Source organism: Sapajus apella, unplaced genomic scaffold (genome assembly GCF_009761245.1).
Source record: "Sapajus apella isolate SASKATOON/1434 unplaced genomic scaffold, GSC_monkey_1.0 scaffold31, whole genome shotgun sequence".
Classification (NCBI taxonomy): Eukaryota; Metazoa; Chordata; class Mammalia; order Primates; family Cebidae; genus Sapajus; species Sapajus apella.
This window is the reverse complement of record NW_022436971.1, coordinates 378,032-404,500: the sequence shown is the minus strand read 5'-3', so window position 1 is coordinate 404,500 and position 26,469 is coordinate 378,032. Positions and strand designations below refer to the sequence as shown.

At 39.1% G+C, this 26,469-nt stretch overlaps 1 protein-coding gene across 25 annotated transcripts in view; it reads right to left on the bottom strand.

The window, feature by feature from the left end:
* DTNB (dystrobrevin beta) overlaps window positions 1-26,469 on the bottom strand; it is a 302,922-nt gene that overhangs the window by 140,443 nt on the left and 136,010 nt on the right. For all 25 annotated transcript variants that reach the window (XM_032293916.1, XM_032293926.1, XM_032293912.1 and 22 more), the window contains exon 9: window positions 7,933-8,057. In XM_032293916.1, the coding sequence (XP_032149807.1) occupies window positions 7,933-8,057 (125 nt within the window). The remainder of the gene's footprint in view (window positions 1-7,932; window positions 8,058-26,469) is intronic.

Here is a 26,469-nt window from a genome sequence, read left to right as displayed (position 1 = left end):
TGGTTTGTATGTTTGTTTGTTTTGGGTGGTCTGCTAACTACGTTCCTGGCTTGGGAGTAATTCAGACTAATAAATAAACTATAAAATCTGAATTCTAGGTAATACCTTGTAGAGTTGAAGACACTTGTAGAACAAGTTACTAGAGCTGACCAGTATCTGGTTCTCCTCTCCTTCCTAGGAACACAGAAGGCTATTTAGGCTTGATATTAGGTGGGGCTGTGAGGAAGGTGGCATGTGCCATTTCTGAGCCAAAGCACAGAAGAATGGCTCTGAGCTGTCCCTACTCTTTCTTCCCCTGCTGCAGCAAGGAAGAGGGCTCCTGTGAACATAGTGGAGCCAGAAGAGCAAAGCAGCCTACACCACTGAAGCACTGCCCAGGTCAGCTGCTCTAATCATTCCAGTCCACAACGGACTGTGTGAGAGTAACAAATGAACACTTATGAGTTGAACCACTGAGATTTGGAGGCTAATCTGCCACTGTATTATTACTTGCTCTATCCTGAATATGTAACACTCATATCCTAGGACCCAGTAGTTAGCCTCCTACCTTACAGGATTCCTCCATACAAGAATGCTCAAAGCAGCACTGTTGGCTCTAGTGAAAAATTGGAAATAATGTCCAGCAATGACTAATGAATTACTTGCGGTAAAGTCATTAAATGGAATACCATTTGAGATTTTGGATAAATTTGAAAAACTTTTTTTTTTTTTTTGAGATGGAGTCTCACTCTGTCACCCAGGCTGGAGTGCAGTGGCGTGATCTCAGCTCACCACAACCTCCGCCTTCTGATTCAAGCGATTCTCCTGACTCAGCCTCCCAAGTAACTGGAACTACAGGAGTATGCCATCATGCCTGGCTAATTTTTGTATTTTTAGTACAGACAAGGTTTCACTATGTTGGCCAGGCTGGTCTCGAACTCCTGCCCTCATGATCCACCTGCCTTGGCTTCCCAAAGTGCTGGGATTACAGGCATGAGCCACCATGCCCAGCCCAAAAACATGCTATTAAATAAAGTAATAAACTTATAGAACAATATGTAGAGCATGACCATTTATATATAGTTTTAACATATCTGATTTTTATGGATGTATAAACATCTAGTAAAAATATTTTAAAAAGTATAAAATCATGAATACCAAACACATGTGATTGGCTACCCTTTGGGAGAAAGAAAGGGTGATTAGATGAGGAAGAAGAACACAGGAGACCAAAGTTTTATCTTTAATGTTTTATTCATTTAAAAAAAAAGACCCACGCTGGGCATGATGTTTCACACCTGTAATCCCAGCATTTTCGGAGGCCAAGGCAGGCAGATTACCTGAGGTCAGGAGTTCGAGACCAGCCTGGCCAACATAGTGAGACCCCGTCAATACTAAAAATACAGTATTAGCCAGGCGCAGTGCTGCATGCCTGTAATGCCAGCTATTTGGGAGGCTGAGGCAGGAGAACTGCTTATACCTGGGAGGCAGAGATTGCAGTAAGCCAAGATTGTGCCATTGCACTCCAGCATGGGCAACAAGAGCAAACTCTGTCTCAAAAAAAATTTTTTTTAATGATTCAAGGCAAACATAATAAAATAAGAATTACTAAGGAAAAATTCAAGATCTAATGCTTCACTCTCAATCTCAGACTGCATTTCTACTTAAATTTCTAACAGAAGACTCAATATGGGGAGGGCTTTTTAAATAGAAGAAAGCTGAGGTCAGGTTTGCCCAAAGACAGAGAAAGTGGAGCCACAGAACACTGGGAACACTCAGGAATTAAAGGCCTGGAGCCTGTGAAGGAGGGGTGAGAGGTGGCATTAAAAGTAAGGGGACTGGCTGAAAGTATGGATAAGCAGCAGCAAAATCCCCACCACCTCCAGCCCCACTCCCAACACCAAATAGCCAGATGACTACTCCTTTCCAGGCCCACCAGGAAACCAGAGATTACTCTCCAAACTGAGCAGAAAGCCCCTGAGCTCAGGAGCCACAGGTGGAGGTAGAGGTAGGGAGCCCAAATGAAAATGAAGAGATTAAGTGAAAGTCTACATTAAACTATTGGATTCTCCAACATATGTCTCCTGGTCAGGATTCACGTAACTTTTGATGCCAGAACTCTATCCTAGCTATGAAAATATAGAAACCCTCATGCAGCTCCATGGGGGAAACACACCATACACTGTGGCACTATATGTGGAGGCAGAGGTTAAAAGCAACCAAGGTGTCTACCTCAGGGAGAATAGACAGCAAAAATGCTATTCATAACAACACTTACAAATAAATAACTTAAAAAAAAAATTGAGACAGAGTTTCACTGTGGTTGCCCAGGCTGGAGTGCAATGATGCAATCTCAGCTCACTGCAACCTCTGCCTCTGCCTCAGCCTCCTGAATAGCTGGGATTACAGGCATGTGCCACCACGCCCGGCTAATTTTGTATTTTCAGGAGAGATGGTGTTTCACCGTGTTGGCTGGGCTCGTCTCATACTCCTGACCTCAAGTGATCCGCCCACCTCGGCCTCTCAAAGTGTTGGGATTACAGGTGTTAGCCACTGCTCCCGGCCATAAATAAATATCTTAAAGGGACATACAGAACAATACCTACTTTTTAAGAACATGTGCTAATAAAAAGATATATAACAGGTACATTAGAATGATTATCTATAGGGGAAAAGGTGACTAGAGTGGTAAATGTTCATAAAGGGGAATTTTAAATATATGATAAATAGCACAAATAAAATGGGGAAAGTCTACATATCATAGTAATGAGTTTAATAATTATAATATGTAAATCAGTTTCAATTATAATCATAATTATAATGATATTATAATAATACATTTGAATGACCAGACTTGCCAGGTTTGGTCATTCTATCAAATGACCAAGGTTGTTACAGTAGACTATCAGGTTGTCACGTTAGATTTTTAAAATCCAGCTTACAATCTGTACCTTTTTTTCTAATACATCATTCAGGCTCCATAGTCAAAACCTAAAGACACAGAAAAGTTGAAAGTAAAAGTTTAGAAAAAGTTATGCCACACACATACCTAGTAAAAGATACTGAAAGATGTAACTGGCAGATAAAACCGAAAAATATGGATCATTTTCCAGACTAAAAGTAAGTTATAAATTAATAACAAAAAGGCAACTAGAAAACCTCTGTATGTTTAGAAATTAAGAAAGTATACTTCTCAGAGAAGAATCCTAACAGAACTTAGGAAATATTTAAAACTAAACAACAAAAAAATATTATGCAGTAAAACTTGGGTACTACCCAGATAAGGTTCAGAGAAATTTATAGCCTTAAATGCTTCTACAAGGGGGGAAAAAAAGAAACAAAAACCATAAAACCTGAAATGAGTAAGCTGATCATACCTTTAAAGAAGTTAGCAAAGGAGGCTGGGCAAGGTGGCTCACGCCTGTAATCCCAGCACTTTGGGAGGCCGAGGCAGGTGGATCACCTGAGGTCATGAGTTCAAGACCAGCCTGGTCAACATGGTGAAACCCAGTCTCTATTAAAAATACAAAAATTAGCCAGGCATGGTGGCACATGCCTGTAATCCCAGCACTTTGGGAGGCCAAGGCGGGTAGATCACAAGGTCAAGAGATGGAGACCAGCCTGGCCAACATGGTGAAACCTCGTCTCTACTAAAAATACAAAAATTAGCTGGGCATGGTGGCAGGCACCTGTAATCTCAACTACTTGGGAGGCTGAGGCAGAAGAATCACTTGGACCTGGGAGGCAGAGGTTGCAGTGGGCCGAGATCGCACCACTGCACTCCAGCCTGGGCAACAGCACGAGACTCTGTCTCAAAAAAAAAAAAAAAAAAGTTAGAAAAGGAATAGCAAAATAGACCCAAAGAAACTTAATAAAAGAAAAAATAAAGCACATAAATAAATGAAATAAAAAACACAGTACATACAAAAAGACGTTATCAAAACTAAAAGCTGGTCCTTTGAAAAGTCCACTAGATTGGAACAAACCTAGGTCAAGATTTGACAGCTTAAAAAAAAAAAAGCCATTAAATACATTAGAGTGGAAATTAAAAAGGCTCATTAGCATACATACTGTAGACTTATAAAGACAATAAAATATTATGAACTTTGTGTCAACAACTTTTAAAATTGAGATAAAATTAATAAATTCCTACAAATAGAAAATGCTTCAAGGCAACTTCAAAAATAAATAAAAAATAAAAATAGTTTTCTAATTGTTTTTTAAAAATTGAATTACCAGTTAAAACTCTTCCCACAAAGAAATCTTCAGGCTTACGTGGCTCCAATAGTGAGTTTCATCAAAAATTTACAAAGAAAATAACTCCAATCTTGAACAAGCTCTTCCAAAAATATAAAAAGAGAGAATGCTCCCCAATTTTGTAAGAATCGCAAACTGGACAATAAAAACAACAAAACAAAAATAACCCCCAAATCAAGGGAAGTTATAGGCCAATTTCACTCAAAAACATAGCCAGAATCTAAACAAAATATTAGCAAACAAAACCCAGCAGTGTATTCAAACAATGCCCAACTCAGATTTACCTTAGAAGGTAAAGATGATTTTTAAAAACCATTAATGTAATTCATTACAATAACAGAATAAAGAAAAACTCTTTGATCATCAGTAGAGAAAATCATATAATCATCTCAATACAGAAAAAGGTCTTTGATAAAACTCAGCATCCATTCAGGACAAAAAGAAAGGACTGTTAGCAAACTAGAAATAAAAGGGAACTTCTTAAACCTGATAAATAGTTTCGACAAAACCTACAACAAATAACACACTAAATGAATGCTGAAAGCATTCTCTTCGGGATTAGTAATAACACAAAAATGCCTTCTAAACCACTTCTATTCAGTATTGCACCAGAGGGGCTAGCCAGCATAGTAAGACACCCCCCGCCCTGCAAAAAGTATGATTAATTTTCAAAAGTATAAGGTACGGAAGAGAAGAAACAAAGCAGTCATTATTTGATGATCAGATAATTATTTATAGAAAATTCAAAAGAATCTCAGTATAAAGTACTAGAATTAAGGAACAATTTAAGCAAGATGACTACACAGACAGTGGACTAAAATACAAAAACTATTTGCATTTCCATACACTAGTAACCAATTGTTAAGAAATATAATTCAGAAAATATTCCATTGCACAACGGCATATGTTTACCAAAACTCATCGAATTGTATGCTTAAAGTAGGTGTATTTTATTGCATGTAAAGTATATCTCAAATAGCTACAGGAAAAAAGATATTACTAATACTTTTTATAACATCAGTTACAAATGTCAAGAGAAATGAGAATTAATCTAATATAGAAAGACTTTTCTGGGGAAAAATTATAAAACTTTACTTAAAGGTATAAGAAGACATTTAAATAAACGCAAAGACACATTGATGGAATGAAAGCTCTAATATCATAAAGATGTCAATTCTCCCCAATTCAATCTTCAGAGTCAATGAATCTCTGAACAAAAATCTCAACAAAATTTTATGAGGAACTCAATAAGATAAGTCTAAAATTTATATGAAAGAGAAAAGAGCAAATAATAGACAAGACACTCAGGAACAAGTAGATTACTTTAGTCCCTTATGGTAATTAAGACAGTGAGATATTGGCATAGGGACAGACAATTTGACCAAAGGAGCAGTATAAAGAACCCAGAAGCCAGCCTGTGCATATTTGGAAACTTCATTTTTGACAATGGTGGCACTGTAGTCAGTGGGAAAATGATGGATTACCTAATAAATGACCCTGAGACAAGTTATTATTCAGATGCAGAAAGCGAGGGGCTGGGGATGAGAACTGGATATTCTACATCACACCACACACAAAAATCCATTCCAAATGAATTAAAGACATATGTGAAAGGGCCATCTTTAAAACCTAAAGAAAAAAAATAAGGAGAAAGCCACTATAATGTTGGGGCAGGGAAAGATTTTTTTTTTTTAATTCAACACTAAAAACACTAACCAAAAAGGAAAAGGGTTAACAGATTTAACAAAAAAGGGATTATAGGCAACAGATAAATTGTGCTATGGAACACTGTGTAGGGGTGGGAGACATCTTTTTTCTCAAGAACAAAAAGAAAGCAATGAGAAACCACAGGAAAAAACAACAACAACAACAACTGTACAAGAAAATCAATCAGTTAACAAATCAACAGGAATGATTTTCAGCAATCAATGGTAGGTACGAAAGAAGAGCCCAGTGAACTCCAATGAGAGAGTAACTGCACAAAAGGATCCACAGAATTGTAGCACACTATGTGACTCTGTAATGAAGGATACTAACCGTAAATGCCATTATTTGGTTTTCAACTATTAGATTTAACCCTTAATCAACCTCAGAAGACTTAGTTACGGTTATAGAAGAGAAGACAAATATTATCAGCTTTGACAATATGAAAATAAGGGCACAGATGACAGACATTAGGAAGCAAAGGAAAAGTAAACAGAAAGTGCTAATATTCTCAGTTTACAAAGCAGAAGTCAAAAAGAAGTTATAAGAAATCGAGTTTTTAAAATATTATTTAAAATTAAAAAGGTAATCAACTTTAAAATGGTGATAAAATTATGAAAAACAGGGATGCAGAGTTAGAAGTGAGGTTGACTTCTTACAGCACAAGTCAGTCAATAATGTCTACAGCTGGCTGGGCACAGTGGCTCACACCTGTAATCCCAGCACTTTGGGAGGCTGAGGCAGGTGGATTACTTGAACCCAGGAGTTCAAGACCAGCTTGGGCAACATGGTGAAACACCATCTCTACTTAAAAATTTTCTAAAAATTAGCTGAGCATGGTGGCCTGAGCTTGTAGTCCCAGCTACTGGTGAGGCTGAAGTGGGAGGATCGCATTTGAACCTGGGAGGCAGAGGTTGCAGTGGGCCAAGATCACGCCACTGTGCGCCAGCCTGGGTGACAAAGCAAGACCCTGTCTCAAAAAATAAGAAGAATGATAATAACATCTAAAACTGGTAAGTCAAGAAATGGTGTTCCCAACATATTATTTAGAAATGTTGGAGATAACTATTAGTAGATTTAAAACCCAAAGGACAGTGAAGTGTGGGAGGGTATGTTGCATTCATTATAAGCTCTTCTGTGTGACTAAATTTTTAATTCACATGCATGGATTATTTTAACAGATATAAAAAGATTTCTAAATAATTGAAAGAAAAAAGGAAAAAAGATCAAGATTCTCTAGAGCTCATTTAGTTAAACTGCCTTCCATCTGGCAGGTGAAAGAAAATGAATGCCCACTCCAACAGAAAAACTTCTAAACACCTGATAAAGATTCATGATCCAAAACCCTACCAAATTTATTCATCGGGGAAGCATAGTATCATCATTTAATTCAGAGAGAAGAAAGCAGTTTAGAAGCTGAATCTTATCCTTCACTGTTTCTCTTCCTCCCTTCTTTCCTCTGTTTCTCAACTTTCTTGTTCCCCTCTAGCTCGGCTTTACTTAGCACGAATATTCAACTAAATATACATACAAAATACCAGTTTTATTTATAAAATATAGTCTTATGTTTCCTAATTTTCTCTCAATACAAAAAGAACAAATTAAGTTGATTTTCATTTCCATGTTGTCTAAATTAATTTAAGTCCCTATGAGCATTACTGCTGTAGAGAAAAAGATTTCTACCACTGATTTAAGGAATGAACCCAAAACAACAAAAGGCAACCCAGCTAAAACCAGAACAGTAATTACTCTTCAATGGACTCATGTTTCTGGAGACTGCCATATTACTCAGGCTTCAGGAATCAGGAGCTATGTTTCCATGAGGTTACGGTGATTTACAGAGAAGAAAGCTTGAAGTCTAAGTTCCCCCGATAGAAAGTAAAAACCCGAAAGTTGAATGTTCATGTTAAGTGATGTCTGGTTTTGATCCACAGAATTTCACAAGGCCCCCATTTCAGTGTGATTCACATCCACATCCAGGTATATACTTACACTATATGTGCAAGGTCAAGTGGTTTCTCTGGTTGCTCAGGAAAAACAGGATGCGGGGGTTCTCTGGTGGGTACACACCCCAAAGATTTACTAATTGCATGGCTCAGCTTCTTTGCAGGAGATTTCTGTGTCAAAGCAGAAAATAATAAGGAATCAACTCTTCAAAAGAAGAAAGGAACTTCAAAAAAAAAAACCTTGTGACAAGAGTGCAGAAAACAACTTTTCAAATACAAATCAAGTTTCATTACGGTCAACATCACTGGGCCCTGCAGAAAGGAATCTCCAGTTGTCCCAAGGTCACCTGTGGTCCTTCATTTCTGCAGTTCCTCCTTCATGTTTACAATAAAGTCACACTCTCAAGCAATGTCAACTTTCCTTCTGGACATCACTATGTACTCCTGGCAAGAACTACCTCTTTTGATGCTTCTGGATTATTTTTGCTAAGATGTTAATGTTAATTCCCCGATCAGAGTCAGAACGTTTTGATGGAAGCCAGGCGCAGTGGCTCATGCCTGTAATCCCAATACTTTGAAAGGCCAAGGCGGGTGGATCACCTGAGGTCAGGAGTTTGAGACTGGCCTGACCAACATGTTGAAACTACGTCTCTACTAAAAATACAAAATTAGCTGGGTGTGGTGGTGGGTGCCTGTAATCCCAGCTATTTGGGAGGCTGAGGCAAGAAAATTGATTGAGGCCGGGCGCGGTGGCTCAAGCCTGTAATCCCAGCACTTTGGGAGGCCGAGGCGGGTGGATCATGAGGTCAAGAGATCGAGACCATCCTGGTCAACACGGTGAAACCCCGTCTCTACTAAAAATACAAAAAATTAGCTGGGCATGGTGGCGCGTGCCTGTAATCCCAGCTACTCAGGAGGCTGAGGCAGGAGAATTGCCTGAACCCAGGAGGCGGAGGTTGCGGTGAGCCGAGATCGCGCCATTGCACTCCAGCCTGGGTAACTTGAGTGAAACTCCGTCTCAAAAAAAAAAAAAAAAAAAATTGATTGAATCTGGGAGGCAGAGGATGCAGTGAGCCAAGATCATGCCATTGCACTTCAGCCTGGGCAACAAGAGCAAAACTCTCCCTCAAAAAAAAAAAAAAAAGAAAGAAAGGAAAAAAAAAACCTTTTTTTGATGGGCTACAATACTAAAAGGCTAAGAGTACATAGCTTATGGATGTTAGCAGATTAGCTAACTAAGTCACATCCCCAAGATGTTAGGATATTCCCAAATAAACATGAGGCAGAACACTTGATATTAGGGGTCAGGTTACGTAGTCAGATACAGAGTACATTCACAATACACAGGCAGCATCAGACCCAGGGCTCTGTATTATGATATATAATGCTACAAAAATAAGTTGGCATACCAATACATTTTTCTGGAAGGTAGAATAATACACACCAAAGACTACCAAGTCTAAGATTTAATCATAAATATGCACAAAAATAAACAATATGGAACATTCACTTCTAAAACCCGTATTTAAGGAAGCACCTTTTATACAGATTATATTGTCCAGACAATTCCTCTAAAATAACAGTTATCTGAGATTTCCTTGGCAGGATATTAACTGGAAAAAAGTTTAAATATTTCATTCTGATACCTCTGCAGTTTATTACCATATGTGCCACTTTAATTGGAAAATAAAACATGGTTGCAGCTGTCTGCTTCGTCAATACCACATCCCCACTAGACTTCTATATGCTGCTTGTTATAGTATTTTAACACAAAATGAACAAAAATCTGTTTGCCTGTAAGACCATATAGGCCCAGTTAATGAATACTTATTTATAATAAAGACTGAATAATACAATTTCTTCAGAGCTTCATGTATTGGCTCCAAATCACCTACTACTATTCCCTTCAACACATTCAATTCTGGGAAATGTTGGTCAGGCACAGTGGCTCACTCCTGCACTCCCAGCACTTTGGAAAGCCAAGGCAGGTAGATTGCTTGAGCCCAAGAATTTGAGATCAGCCTAAGCAAATGGTGAAACACTGTCTCTACAAAAAGTATCAAAAAAAATTAAGTGGTGCGGTGGCATGCACCTGTAATCCCTGAGACTTGGGAAGCTGAGGTGGGAGGATCGCTTGAGCCTGGGCTGTCGAGGCTGCAGTGAGCAAAGATTGCACCAACTGCCCTCCAGCCTGTGCGACAGAATGAGACCCTGTCTCAAAAGCAGAGAAAAGAAAAGAACATTCTGGGAAAAGTCTAGATGTAACCTAATTTCCTTAAAAGTATATACAGCAAAACACAGCGGAAATTCTGAACTTCTCCCCTAACTTCTTTCCATTTTCTTTTTGCCCAACAAGTCGTGATGTGACACTGATTCTTCCCCCACTAATCCAGTTTCTGCACTGCCCCCAGAGATCGTGTCACTCTTCTGCTTAATATCCTTCAAAGGCTGATAGTTACTTACAGAATGAGATCTACATAAATGTCTCATTTTCCATACAAAAGCTTTCACACTTGACTCCTGCCTCTCTCTTTCCACTTCCCACTCACCTAAGTGATGAGCTGCTCACAGTTAACTCAAAATACACTGTGTTCTTTTAGGTCTCTGTATCTTGGCACATGCCTTTCCCAGGTCTCCCTTTCCCAATCTATCTTTCTATAAATTTTTTGCACTTCTCTCAAGCCTGCTGGTCAGCAACCCTTCCTCTGTGAAGAATTTCCTCACTGCTCCATATGACAGCAAGTGCCCTTCCAGGCTCCCATTTACCTGTACCTATTTCCATTGTTGCACCTTACCATGCTCTACTGCACTTTTTAATTTGTTTGTCCATCTCTGTTTTACTAGTGCTTCTGAGGGGTAGGATCTACATCTTATTCATCTTTGTATTTTCAGAACCTGTCCTGTAATAGAATGTGTATTTGAACAAATTATTTACCTAGATGAATTTTCCAGATTGCTTTTAACTACCTAGTAAAACCACATATATCTTTTTTTTTTTTTTTTTTGAGAACTACGAGTACAGGCAATCAGAGAACATCAAAGAGAGCACCTTACCTCACCTTTATAATGAAATATTACATCTGTCATTGATGTATTAATTTCATGATTTTTTGCTCTATCTGCCGTTAATTCATGCAATGTATTTGAAATGTATTATCACACAGACTACTTGAGCTCCATCCTAAAAATAATAGCCATGAAACAGAAAGGTAAATTCAATACATCAAGATGAATTCCAAATAATTGAAGCACATCAAGAGACGCTTGATATGTATGGGAAGGAAAAAAAAAAGGAAATAAACACATGTAATCACACTATTAACTAGGGTCTAGGAAAAACCAAAAAATATATTACCCTGAAAATTTTAATACTATGTACCCAATTAGGTTGTCTAAACATAAATAAGTGATTTCCTTAGGAGATCTCAGAGTGATTATGACTTGGGCCTGAAGCGAATTTTGATAATAGTTAGTTTAGGAGGCTACTATTAACAAAGTCTCTAAAGCAAGAGTTTGAAAAATGCGGTAAGTGTCAAGACAGGAGCATTAGCGCTTCTGTCCAGTCAGCCCTTAGGATGAGGCCAGAGAATTGAGAGTCGATGACTAAAAATTTCAGGAAGCTAGGAGGGAGAGAGGGCAGAAGAACAGCACTACAGGTGCCGGACCTGGGGTCTCCTACACTTCCTTTAAGCACCTATAACAGAGATGCTGTTTGAGGTCTCTGTACTTTCTCCCAACTTGCACTCTAAAACTGATTTAATGGAGATGTCTTAACTTACAAAGTTAAATCTCCTCTAAATACTATTAGGCAATTATTTTAAGTAGGATATTGCATTTTCAATACCTAATCCACTTTACCTAATTTCAAAACATGCCCTATCCTCTCTTAAAAATACTACAAGATTATATTTTAAAAATATACGAGGATGGGCATGCTGGCTCACACCTGTAAAGCCATCACTTTGGGAGGTCACGGTGGGAGGATCACTTGAGGCCAGGAGTTTGTGACTAGCCTGGGCAACACAGCAAGACTCCATCTCAAAAACAAACAAACAAACAAACCATTAGCTAAGTGTGATGGCATATACCTGTAGTCCTAGCCTCTCAGGAGGCTGAGGTGAGAGGATCACTTGAGTCCACGGGCGTGAGGCTGCAGTGAGCTACAATAGTCCCACTGTATTCCAGCCTAGGTGACAGAGTGGGACCCTCTCTCGAAATACACATATATACACACACCAAAGAGTATAAAATGTATATGTACAGTTTTAAAAGTTATTAAACAAACACCTACCTATTCACTATTCTGCCTGTGATACAGAACATTAGTCACTCTGAAGACTCCTGATGGGCCCTTATCCTAATACTATATCCACTCCCACTCTGCCTCCTCCTCTCCTGATAATCACTATCCTGGATTTTATATTAATCATTTCTTTATTATCTTATCAACTATGTATAAATAATACATTGTTTAGATACATATAAAACCTGTATAGCCCTATATGTATATACTTCCACAACTTGGTTCTTTCACTCAGCTATGTTACAATTTATCCATTTTGATGGATGTAATTACAATTTATTCATTTTTTTCACTGCTTGATGGTATTTCATTGCTTAATTACATTGGAATTTATATATCCAATCCACTGCTGATGTATATTTGGAGTGTTTCCATGTTTTCTACTCATTTGCAATGCTGGTATAACTTTCTTGTCCATGTCTCTTAGTGGCCATGTATAAGAATTTTGTAACAGTGGAAGTATTGGCTCATAGTGTTATGCACATTCAATTTTACTAAGCACTGCCAACTTGTTTTTACAAAGTGGTTACACTAATTTCCACTCTCATTAGCTGTGTAAGGTTCCTTAAACTTCACATTCTGGCCAGCTTTGTTATTGCCAGACATTTTAACATTTGCCAAGCTGGTGGGTGATGAATGGTATTGTGGTTTTAAATTACAATTCCCTGGTTATTAAAAAGATTGAGTCTCTTTTCCTATGTTTATGGGCCATTCATGTTTCTTCTTTTGTGAAATGTCTGTTCTTATCTTTGTCATAGGGTTGCAATGGATTGCCTTTTTTTTTTTTTTTAACTGATTTCTAAGAGTTCTTTATGCTTTTTGTATTTTAATCCTAGGAAAGTTATATCTCACAAACAACTCCTATTTTGAAGCTTGTTTCTCACTTTACTATGTTTTTGACGAACATCTTTAATAACAGCAGTCCCAATTTAGTAATTTTTTCCTTTATATTTTGTGCTTTTTGTACCTTAAGAAATATTTCCCTCCCCGAGGCTATAAGGTATACTCCCACATTGCCGTCTAAAGTTTTATAGTTTTTACTTTTTAGGTTTTAAGTTTGAATCTACTTAGAAATAATGTCTTGATAAGTATGAGGAAATAATCCAATTTTGTCCTACACTTACTACTTATATTTATCATTTAATAGTCCATTATTTAATAAATTGACTATTATTACATACATTCCTGCTGGATATATATTCTATTTCTATCCCTATAACACCACCAGTGATTTTATGACTATAGCTGCCTCCTATCTTTTCAGGAAGTCAAGTGCTCCAGACACACATTCTTCTTTGAGGGCATCTTATCGCTGCACTTTCCACTTAAGTTTTAGAATCAGTTTGTCATTTGCCACCAAAAAAATCCTGTTGGGATTTCAATGTGAACTGATCAAATCTATGGATAATTCTAGAGAGAAGTGACATCTTTGCATATTGACCATTCCTTTCCATAAATATGTTTGTTTCTCCATGTACTCAAATCTTCTTGAATGTCTTTCAACAAATTTCATATTCTCCTCCATAAAGGATTTATATGTCTGTTATTATTCCTAGGTAGTTTACAAATAGGTTTTGTATATAGCAACTCTGTCCTTTTTTATAAGTTGTGATAAGATATACATAGCATAAAATTTACCATCACAATCACTTTATTATTATTTTAGAGACAGGGTCTCGCTGTTGCCCAGGTTGGAGTGCATGCTGCTCAATTATTTAAAAATGTACGGTTCAGGCAGGACGCGGTGGCTCACGCCTGTAATCCCAGCACTTTGGGAGGCCAAGGCAGGTGGATCACCTGAGGTCAGGAGTTCAAGACCAGCCTGGTCAACATGGTGAAACCCCATCTCTACTAAAAATACAAAAAATTAGCTGGGCATCGTGGTGGCAGGGCTGTAATCCCAGCTACTTGGGAGGCTGAGGCAGGAGAATTGCTTCAACCTGCAAGATGGAGGTTGCAGTGAGCCGAGATCGCATCACTGTACTCCAGCCTAGGTGATAGCAAGACTACAACTCAAAAAAAAAAAAAAGTACAGCTCAGTAGGGTGAAGTATATTCACATATTCACATTGTTGTGCAACCAACCTCAGGAATATTTTCATCTTGTAGAACCAAAACTATATGCTCATTAAACAAATGCCCTTTTCCCCTTCCTTCCAGCCCCTGAAAACCACCAATGGACATGTGGAATGCTTCCGCCCCTTGATCATCATGAACAGTGTTGCTATGAACATAGGCGTACAAACATCTCTTTGAGACCCTGCTTTCAATGCTTTTGGTTCTATATCCGTAAGTGGAATTGCTGGATTATGTGGAATTTTTTTTTTTTTTAACTTTTTGACGAACCACTATACTACTTTCCACAAAAGTTGCACCATTTTAAACTCCACCAATAGTGCACAATGGGTATGATTTCTTAGGGTTGCCAATAAAATGCTGAATAAAAGTGAAGATGGCAAGCCTTCTTGTTTCGTTTTCAATCTTAAATCTTTTCAACCTTCTGCCAGTAAATATAAGAGATGCTATCAGATTTTACAAGTACTTTACATTAGGTTAAGGGAGTTTCACCTACCCATAGATTGCTAAGGTTTTTGTTGTTGTTCTGTGTGTGTTTAAATTATCAATAGATGTTGGGTTTTTTCTTTTTTTGTTTTAAGACTGAGTCTCAGTCAATTCCCAGGCTGGAGTGCAGTGACTTGATCTCAGCTCACTGCAACTTCCACCTCCTGGGTTCAACAGATTCACCTGCCTCAGCCTCACTGTGCCCAGACTAGATGTTGGGTTTTATTAAATATTTTATATGAGTCTTTCAAGATAACTATAAGGATTTAATCTATCAATCTATGAATGTGGTAAATTATAAGAATATACCCTTGATTGATGAATAAAACCAGTGTAGTCACAATATATTATTTTTCCTAAACACTGCTGAATTGAGTTTTCTATTTTCTTCATGTTTTCGTTTCTCTTTGTAAGAAGAAAATGGCTTGTAATTTTCCTTTTCTTGCTGACTGTTGGTACCGAGGTTATTCTAGCCTCAAAAGTAAAATTGGGAATGCTCATTACTTCTTAAAGAATCTGGGAAATTTTATATAATACTGCAATTGTTCTTTTATTTGAACATTTGCTGAAATTCACATAAAGTCATTCAGGCCTGGTTGTTTCCTTTGTGTAAACATATCGAGCAAATTCAATTTCTTTCTTTCTTTTTTTTTTTTTTTTGAGACAGAGTCTCACTCTGTCACCAAGGTGGAATGCGGTGGCACAATCTTGGCTCACTGCAACCTCCACCTCGCGGGTTCAAGCAATTCTCCTGCCTCAGCCTCCCGAGTAGCTGGGACTACAGGCATGCACCACCATGCCCAGCTAATTTTTATATTTTTAGTAGAGACAGGGTTTCACCATGTTGGCCAGGATGGTCTTGATCTCTTGACCTTGTGATCTGCCTGCCTTGGCCTCCCAAAGTGCTGGGATTACAGGCGTGAGCCACCACACCCAGCCTCAATTTCTTTAATAATTATGTTACTATTTGGGTGTTCTATTCCATCTTGAATCAGTTTTGGTAAGCAATGCTGTTTTAGAAATTTGGTCATTACAACTTAGCTTTTAATAACCAAATATACAGTTTATCTTTTTGCCCTTGATTTCCCAGAGAATATAATCCATATGATATGACACTAATTCTCTTTTGAGGCTTCCTTTATGTGGTCAATTTTTGTGCATTTGAAAAAAAAACGTGTAATCATTCATTGCTGGATATGTTAAAATTATCCAGTTTGATAATGTATTTCTCAATCTCACTGTGTTCCTATTAACTTTTTTTTTTTTTTTTTTTTTTTTGAGACGGAGTTTTGCTCTTGTTACCCAGGCTGGAGTGCAATGGCGCGATCTCGGCTCACCGCAATCTCCGCCTCCTGGGTTCAGGCAATTCTCCTGCCTCAGCCTCCTGAGTAGCTGGGATTACAGGCATGTGCCACCATGCCCAGCTGATTTTTTGTAGTTTTAGTAGAGACGGGGTTTCACCATGTTGACCAGGATGGTCTCGATCTCTTGACCTCGTGATCCACCCGCCTCGGCCTCCCAAAGTGCTGGGATTACAGGCGTGAGCCACCGCGCCCGGCCAGATTAATCTAATTTCAACAAATTTATTTTGATTAGTACTTGGCCTGGTTTGTCTTTTTTATTCTTAACTTTTAATTTTTCTGTGTCCGTATTTTTTTGACTGTCTCTTGTAAACAGCATACAGACAGATTTTTTTTTTTTTTTCCCTAAGACAGAGTCTTGCTCTGTTACCCAGGCTGGAGTAGAGTGGCATGACCTTGGCTCACTGCAACCTCCGCCTCCCTGGTTCAGGTGATTCTCCTGCCTCAACCTCCTGGGTAGCTGGGATTACAGGTGTATGCCACCACACCCAGATAATTTTTGTATTTTTAGTAGAGATAGGGTTTCAACATGTTGGCTAGGCTGGTCACGAACTCCTGACCTCAAGTGATCTGCCCACCTCAGCCTCACAAAGTGCTGGGATTACAGGACCATGCCTGGCTGAGACAGATTTTTAAAAATATTTGACAATTGTTGCTTTTTATCTAGAAAATTTAATTAATCTACTGATTGGTAATATATTTTTATTCATTTTTTACGGCTTATTATGTCATTACTTGTTTCATCTTTTTCCTTTTTGTTCTTTTCAGGTTTTATTTTTCTTAGTTTCCTCTTTTGGAAATTTGCTCTTTGAGTTTACTCTTCTGGCGGCTGCTTTTGTTGTTGTTAAATGAAAGCAACATGTATTGAGAACTTAAGTGTCAAGGATTTGGTGGGTGCTTTTCATTTAACCCTCAAAATAGTCTTATGAATCAGATCTTCACATATAGGCACATAAAACTCGGCGTAAAAATTAAGGCTCATATCACTAGGTCTGTCACTTTTTTGACACAAACAGCCCATCAACAGGCGAAATTACTCAGAGAAAGAATAGTTGGCAACTGGGAGGGACAGCTGAGAACAGTGAAGCATTCTCACGAGGAATGAGAAAGAAACAGACACCCACAGCACAGCGTGGGGATACCACCCTGGGGACTCGGGGGTGGGAGGGTTATGAAGGTGTGGCAGGGTGGGGACACGGTGTCCAAATGAGAGGCAGATTCCAAAGTGGGCAGCAGGAGGCGACTCACTATAACAGTTTCACATGTGTTCCTGTGCTAGGGGCTGAGGATTGTTTTCCTCAGATAACCATGAACCAGGCACTGAGATACTATGAAAAACTTTTTTCTTGACCTCAGATCAGTGTGTTTCAATCAGCCTCAAGCTAATTCCTTGTACAGCACAATCTTCAGCTCAGGGTATATGCTGACAGGCCCTGACATTGGGAGCATAACAGCCTAATGGAAAAAGCTCAGGATTGGTGCTTTTGAGGCCATTCCTGTCACTTCACTTCCAATTACTCTCTCTTTCTGAGTACATCATCCTGAGCTCCAAGCCACGCCGTCTGAGGGGATCCAAGCAGAAAAATACCCCCAGTGGCAGACTCTTGGTCCAAAGCCTGCTAAATCCTCAGACGAGTCAAGAACTTTCTCTACTTTAACATGAACATTTACCACAATCTTAATCAACATCTCTAATCTCACCTAGTAACTCCAGTCCCTTAAACTTAATCATGCCTCAACCAGTTTCATGTCATAGTTGTTTAGTGCTTCAGCTGCACCTTATTATAAGCTCTCCAAATTAGTCATTAATTATACCCGGTGCTTAAAGTGATCCGTATTTATCAGTTCCACTTGGCACTATTTCTTCTTTCTTGCCTCAAATTATTTTTTGCTTGAAGTATATCCTTTATTAATTCCTTCAGCAATGTTTTGTTGGTGACAAGCTCCTTGAGGCTTTTTTTTTGAAAAAATCTTTATTTCTTTTTGCTCTTGAATAGTTAGCTGGGTAAAGAATTCTGGATTGATCTTTTCATTCTACACTTTATATCCTTTACTTTCACACTTTCCATCTCCTTTTATCTATGTTCAGCACTCTGTATTCTGACTAATTTCATCAGATCTAATTCCCATTCCCTAATTTTCACTCTAACAGTCCCTAACTTTCTATTTAACTCCTCCATTGAGCTTAACTTTAATATTTTTGAGTTCTGAAAGTTCAATTTGGCCTTTCTTCATGTCAGCTTGTCCCTTTTAACAATGTCACTATTCCTAATTTCACTTAACTTTTTGAACATGCCATTTCTAAAGTGCTTGGCATGCTAAACCTATCTGTTGTTTGTTTGCTGATTCTCCCTCATAGTACACTGTTTTGTGATTGGGTTTGTAATTTTTGATAATAAGCTCACCTTTAGCAGGGGTTGTTTTCTGCATGGGGATCCTATTTGAACTGAGCTACAGAAGTGAATGGCTACAGAGGCATTTTTTTTGTGGGGTTGGGGGGGCAGCATCTGCTTCTGGTAGGTACTTCAGAGCAGTGTTATCCAACAGAACTTTAAGGGATGATGAAGACATGCTATATCTGCATTGTCCAATATGGAAGCCACTAGCCCCATGTGGTTACTGAACACTAGAAATGCTGCTACTATGCGTACGAAGCTTTATTTATTTATCCATTTATTAATTATTTTTGAGACAGAGTCTCGCTCTGTCGCCCAGGCTGGGGTGCAGTGGCATGAGCTCAGCTCACTGCAGCCTCCACCTCCTCGGTTCAAGCAATTCTTCTGCCTCAGCCTACCGAGTGGCTGGGACTACAGGCATGTGCCACCGTGCCTGGCTAATTTCTGTATTTTCAGTAGAAATGAGCTTTCACCATGCTGGCCAGGCTGGTCTGGGACTACTGACCCCAAGTGATTGGCCCACCTCAGCCCCCACAAAGTGCTGGGATTACAGGCATGAGCCACTGTGCCTGGCCTAGAAACTTAATTTTCAACTTGTGAACCCTGAAAGAGCCAATCCTTCAAGATGGATTCTGAGTGGTGAATGGCCTAAATTCAAATACAGCCAAAGCAGCCATTTGCCAACTAGAGGTCACACACATACTCTGCTTCCCAGCAAACCCTATGTTTATTTAACATTGGGACTTTCATAGTTGTCTGTTCCTACATGAGGCAATAGACTGTCTCTTGCATCAACCAATCAGAACTCAGCAAACATCAACCAATCAAAACTAAGCAAATTTGCAACCTTCATTTGCATAAGTGGACCAGAGTAGGAACCTGGACAGGAACTTTCTCTGTAATAGACAACTCCTCTTTTGCTTCTCTCAGCAGGTACCTTCATTCTGTACCAAAGGCTGCATCTCCCTAGTTTGCACTGGAATAAAATCTCTTTAAACTTTTCAGAAAACTTTCAGTCACAAATTTTAACTAATTTAAACTTGTACTTAACACTTTGGCTTGAAAAGATTATTACTTCGGTTTTTCAAGGTACACTTTGGAGGTTTTTTTCCCCAGACCCTGCCCTGGCTGCTGCATGTTTTTTGTACCTTCTCTGGGCCAGTGGAGTTTTTTTTAGCTCCTCTTTCTTAAGGAGGCAGCTCTTCTAAAGTTCTGGCCTTTACAGAAATATTAGTTCTACTTACCTTGAGTGAATCAAGACAGATTTCCTTTGTTGTGGGGGCACTAAACCCTAACCTCTGGAGCTAAATCCAGGATCCAATCTGATAGACCCCTGGAACACAACAGTGTTAGGTTTAATTCTGATAGCCAGGGCTTTCTCTGACTTTTAGTCAAGCTAAATTCTGCATTTCAATTGTTGTTATATTTAATCCAGCATGCCTGTCTCTGTCATTGGAGAAAGGAGATTACAGTTAGCTTAGTTTACCATGTTGCTGGAGTCAGCAGTCAGGTTGGTGCAACAGGATAGGACAGATCTTCCAGTCTTTTTTCTTTTTGGAGACAGAATCTTGCTCTGTTGCCCATGCTGGAGTAAGGTGGTGCAATCAGGGCTCACTGTAGCCTTGGCCTCTTGGCCTTCCACCTCAGCCTTCTGAGTAGCTAGGATGAAAGGCACACACCACTGTGCCAGGTTAATTCTTATTTTATTTATTTATTTTTTTTTTGTAGAGACAGGATCTCGCTATGTTGTCCAGGCTGGTCTTAAACTTCTGGCCTCAAGTGATCCTCCCGCCTTGACCTCCCAGAGTGCTGGGATTACAGCAATGAGCCACCACACCTGGCCTGAATTTCCATTCAATTATCTTAAATGGGAGTTGAATTATTCTTGCATTTCCAGGATAAGTGCTACTTGATAATGCTCAAATTAATTTACAAATTTTTTAATGTAGAAATTTTACACCTGTATTCTTTTTTTTTTTTTAATCTACTGCTAAGAGTCATGCACCTGTATTCTTTCTTTTTTTTTTTTTTTTGAGACCAAGTTTTGCTCCTGTTGCCCAGGCAAGAGTGCAGTGGTGTGATCTTGGCTCACTGCAACCTCTGCCTCCTGCATTCAAGCAATTCTCATGCCTCAGCCTCCAGAGTAGCTGGTATTATAGTTGCCCGCCACCACACCCGGCTAATTTTTGTGTTATAGTAGAGACGAGGTTTCACCATGTTGGTCAGGCTGGTCTCGAACTCTTGACCTCAGGTGATCCACCCACCTCGACTTGTATTCTTAAGTGAGGACAGCTTGTAGTTTTCTTTTTGGTGCTGTCCTTGCTGTTTGGGGATGAAGATTATGCTGGCCTAGTAAAATTGGATAGATGCATTCCAATTTTGTACTCTGGAATGGTATATATAAAATGAAAATTATCTGTTTCTTGAAGATTTGAGAGAACTCACCTGTTAAACAGTCTAGGCTTGATGCTTTCTTTGGAATGTAGATATTTTATTCTCATTCTAATATTATGATTTTACAAAATATTAATATGAGATAAAACAACTCAAGGCAGGCAACATTGGGATGACCAAGGGAGAGTTCAAATGCTAGAAAGTAAAATTCATCAGGAATTGATATCAGCACAAGCCTGCTTATCCTGCTCTTAGTAACACTGCATGTTTGTGGGTATATGAATGTATTTATGTGTATGATAAACATATACATACATAATTGTTACAGAGGCTTTCTGCGTGATGGCGCTGGCTGTGTTCTTTTCCCTTTAGTCTGTTCTAAATATAGCAGCCAGAATGGTTCTGCTAAAAACCTCAGATCCTTAGCTGCTGGATGCACTCCAAGAGTGTCTCATCTCATCAGGGTAAAAGTCACAGTCCTCACAGTGGTTTACAAGGCACTAGCCCACCTGATCCCCTATCTCAGCTCATCTTCTGCCCCACTCTCCCTTGCTCCACTCCAGGCATCTTGCCTATCCTTCAACATGCCAGGCAAGCTTGCATTTTAGGGCCTTGCACTTGCTCTTCCTTTTGCCTGGAGAGCCCATTCCCCAGATGTCCACGTGCCTCACTCCCTCACCTCCTTCTGTTCTTAGGAAGAAGCCTCCGTGACCACAATGCAGTGAAATTGGAAATCAACAACAGAAAGAAAAAAAAAATTAGGATTTTGTAAAATCATAATATTTGTAATATTTATTGTTAACCGTATCCTCTAACATAGCACATAAGTGGTTACTATTGTTTTCTTAAATCTGAGTTTTTATCTTTTAAGTAGATGAGTTTAATTTTTTCCATTTGTTTTGATTACTGATATGAATCAGTAACATATATTTGATAACAGATATACATATGTCAATATATATATTTAAATGTAATCCTAGGACTTATTTTGTATCTTCTATTTTCTATGACTTTCTTTTTTCCTACTTTCCCGTCTTCTCTTGGATTGGCCAAGGTTGTTTTTGCCACACTCTTATCTTCTAATAGGTTTCAACTTTTATATTTTATATCTAACTCGTCTAGTAGTCACTCTTACTGTTTTTTTTGAGATGTAGTCTCACTCTGTGGCCCAGGCTGGAGTGCAGTGGTGCAATCTCAGCTCACTGAAACCTTCGCCTCCCGGGTTCAAGCGATTCTCCAGCCTCAGCCTCCTGAGTAGCTGGGACTACAGGTACGTGCCACCATGCCTAGCTAATTTTTTTGTATTTTTAGTGGAGACTGGGTTTCACTGTGTTAGCCAGGATGGTCTCGATCTCTGGACCTCGTGATCCACCTGCCTCAGCCTCCCAAAGTGCTGGGATTACAGGTGTGAGCCACCACGCCCAACCACCCTTACATTTTTGATGCATACTTAAAATGATATTTTCTTACAAGTTGGAGTTAATTACATTTTATATATTCCTCTTGAATTCTTTTGCATGTTTTTAGTTCCCATTTTGCTCCACCTACCCATAAAATTCCATTTGCTAACTTTGTTGACCTAAATTGCAACTTATTAAAAATTATCATATATTTTACAACCAATATTTACTTAGATGGACCATTGTTGTTTTCCTGATTTACTTGCTTCCTTATTTTTTCTTGGATCCCATTACTACCTTCTGGGTTCATTTTTTTCCTTGCTCCAGCGGAGTGATCATGGCCCACTGCAGCCTCAACTTTCCAAACTCAAGCAATCCTCCCACCTCAGCCTGCCAAGTAGCTGGGACTATAGGCATGCACAACCACACCCAGCTAATTTTTGTATTTTTTGTAGAGATGGGGTTTCACCATATTGCTCAGGCTGGTCTCGAACTCCTGAGCTCAAGTGATCCTCCCGTGTCACCCTCCCAAAGTGCTGGGATTACAGGTGTGAGCCACTGTGCCCAGCCAGTATATCTTTAAATAGTTTTTCAGCAAAGCCCTTAACATCTGAGAATGCTACTGTGGTACACTCGCTGGTGAGAACTAGTATAGATGGGATAGAATTTTAGCTCAGTTACTTCTCTCATCAGCTTAAAGGCACTGTGCTATTATTTTCTTAAAACCAGTAATGAAATCTAGCACTTGAATTTCAATTCTTTTGAAGACCATCAGTCTTTTCTCTCCAGTGTTTCCTAAGAATTTCTCATCATTATTATCACAATGATGCATATCTAATATTTAATATTTGAGGGCACATACTTTTTCAGTACTGGAAATTCTAGAATATTTTCAGACCTCAATTTTTCCTCCCCCCTTTTTTTTAGATGGAGTCTTGCTCTGTTGCCTCAGGCTGGAATGCAATGGTGCGATCTCAGCTCGCTGCAGCCTCCACCTCCTGTGTTCAAGTGATTCTCCTGTCTCAGCCTCCTGAGAGGCTGAGACCATAGGCACACACCACCATACCCAGCCAATCTTTGTATTTTTGGTAGAGACAGGGTTTCACCATGCTGGCCAGGCTGGTCTCAAGCTCCTGACTTGAAGTGATCTGCCTGCCTCGGCCTCCCAAAGGACTGGGATTACAGGTGTTGAGCCACCATACTCAGCCGAGACTTCAATTTTTCAAACGTTGTCTCTTGTCAATTTTCTTCACTTACAGCTATTAGATAAATAATGGAACTTCCACACTGACCTAAATGTCTCAACTTTTTTTTCAGACTCTATTTCTTGCCTCTTGATGCTGGGTTTTGGAAGAACTTCTCACCCTGATCTTTTAGTTGACTCATTTGTTCTTTAGCTACATTAAATTTACTATTTAGCCCATCCAATGAGTTTGCTTTAACAACTATAGGTTTCATTTTCACGACTGCCTGTTTATTGCTTTATGATTTCTACTTCTTTTAATGTGCATGAAAGTCTATCCTTGGTCCTCTAAGGAAATTACATTTGCCTATATTTAAAGTTTCCTCGGACAGCTCTGCTTCCCAGGGTATAATTCTGCTGTTTATATTTCATATGTTCATATTTTATATTGTTGTGCTAGGCTTCCCCTTGATTTTCATGGTTGTTGGCCATGCAAACATCCTCCAGGACTGTCTACTTGCGGTCTGAGTCAACAGGGGCCTCTTGGCTGGGGATCCTTGGCTGAATCTGTTCTGAAGGAGTTGGCTGAGCAGCTTCAGGGTCCCAGCAGTAGTGAGAACTTCCTGCAGGCAGTATAAGCGGCTCCCTTCTGCAACTTCTCATTTTAACATACACCACCTTCACTTCAAGATGTCTTATGGCTTTGGGGCTTTGGAACATTTTTCATTTTAAATTTTGGAAGGGAATTTATTAATCTGACTTAATGCCTTATCATTTCTATGGATTTGGTGTAGAAACGGGATGAGGTCAGGATGGGTTTGGTCAACCACCTTGAAGCTGGATCTATCACTTCTTTAAGTATCATCTCTCTGCATTTTCTTTAGCCTCTATCTGGAACTCTTACCAGATGGAAATCCTCAATCCATCCTCCACCCTTTATTTTTTTTCTTTTGCTTTATAATAATAGGAATGTACTAAGGAATATTTCTCTAGTTTCCAGCTCACAAATTTGTTCTTTGCTGTAAACCCTGTTAATCAACTTATCTATTGAATTTCTTGTTTTAACAATCAAAAATTTAATTTCCAGGATCACTACTTAATTATTTTTGGTAGAAAACATAACTGCTCATATCTCTAAGGATTTAACTTTAGTTACTGCAAAATCTAGTTCTGCTTATTCTATTAATTCTACTTCTGAGATAAATTCTTCTGTTACCTCCTCAGTTATCTTCTTCAGCTGTGTTTCTCTCATTTGGGGTGATTTTTAACTAAGTGCTCAACTTTGTAGTCAAGGCTTCCTGTTCAGACATCTACTCTGTGCTGTCTGCCTGGAGGGCAAGGATGGGACCTGTTTTCAGTGAGAGTGAAAGAGGGATGGAAGATTCCACCTCATCAAAAAGCTTTATAGCTAGTCTTCTTAGCAAGGTAGCTTCCCATTCTCCTAGAAACCATTCAGCACCTGGAACACTGCCCTGTCTCTCCAATCCAAGCTCCTATATACCCTACACCTGCCTGAGACACCTCCGTCACCATGCTATACTGCCAGCATTGCCCCGTCACTTGCCATGAGCCCCCCCACAGCTCCTGATAGCAACTACTTCAAGTGAGAGCACCGAAGACACTGTGCGCATCATTAGCAGCAATGCTCGCCTCCCCTGGTTCTGGACTAAGGTTTCCTTTTGCAAATAGATCTCATCTACTTTTCACAGAGATTCTTCGTAGTCTGCAGCCTACTAAGGGTTTCCTTTCCTTCCACCTGCCCCACCCACTGTACTTACAGATAACTTTAAAAATTATCATTTATCTAAGCATCAGAAGCAAGGTGGAAAAGCTCTATAGCATGCCCTTCGTCCACCACCTTGAAATTCCCATTTCTTTTTATAAAATTAAAGTCCATAAAAATTTATTTTAGAAATTTTATAATTTCTCTTTTTGATTTCTTAAGAGATGTCTTTTTATGAGATCTCTTTAAAAAGATCTCTTAAAAAAAGAGATTTTTTTTAAGGAGTCTCACTATGTTGTCCAGGCTGGTCTCAAACTTCTGGGCTCAAGCAATCCTCCTGCCTCAGCCTCTTGAGTAGCTGGAACTACAGGCATGTGCCACAGCACTCAGCTAATATATTGTTTTATAAAAGGCTTCAAAATAACTGCATTAAAAAGTGAAACACTGGAATTGCTAAGCTCCAGTTTAACTTAACTGGTAAGCTATAATTTAATATGTGAGAGAAACATAATCCATGTAATTTTTGTTAATCTTCTAAGATTTAGGAGTATTAGCTGACAGTTATAAAAATATGGGTAGGTAGGGCTGGGCAGGGTGGCTCATGCCTATAATCCCTGCACTTTAGGAGGCCGAGGTGGGTGGATCACCTGAGGTCGGGAGTTTGAGACTAGCCTGGCCATCTCTACTAAAAATACAAAAAGATTAGCCGGGCATGGTGGCAGGCGCGTGTAATCCCAGCTACTCAGGAGGCAGAGGCAGGAGAATCACTTGAACCCAGGAAGCGGAGGAGGCTGCAGTGAGCTGAGATCACGACACTGCACTCCAGCTAAGGCAACAAGAGCGAAACTGTCTCAAAAAAAAAAAAAAAAAAAAAAAAAAAAAGGCTAGGTAGAACAAAATGCAATTTGTTCACATATGGCTTCTGAAACATGCTTATAAATTACAAAAACCCCTTAACCCATGAAAAAGAAACCACTCTTATTCCAACTGGTTCAGCAATAGCTACATAAGGACAGCAGCATCTTGTGCTGAACGGCAAATAACTTTGGCTTCCCTTTCAAGAAAAAAATAATATAAAGATTTGCTAGAATTCAACATCAATAGACTGACACATTCCTAGATCTGTCATGATAGCCGATATCAATGTATGGTTCCATACACACCTTTTAAGACATCTCTTTAAGAAGACCTCTTTAAAAAAGAGGGCTAAAAGGGGTACCCTTGAAATAAGAATAATCGCTACATGAAATGCTGATACTTTA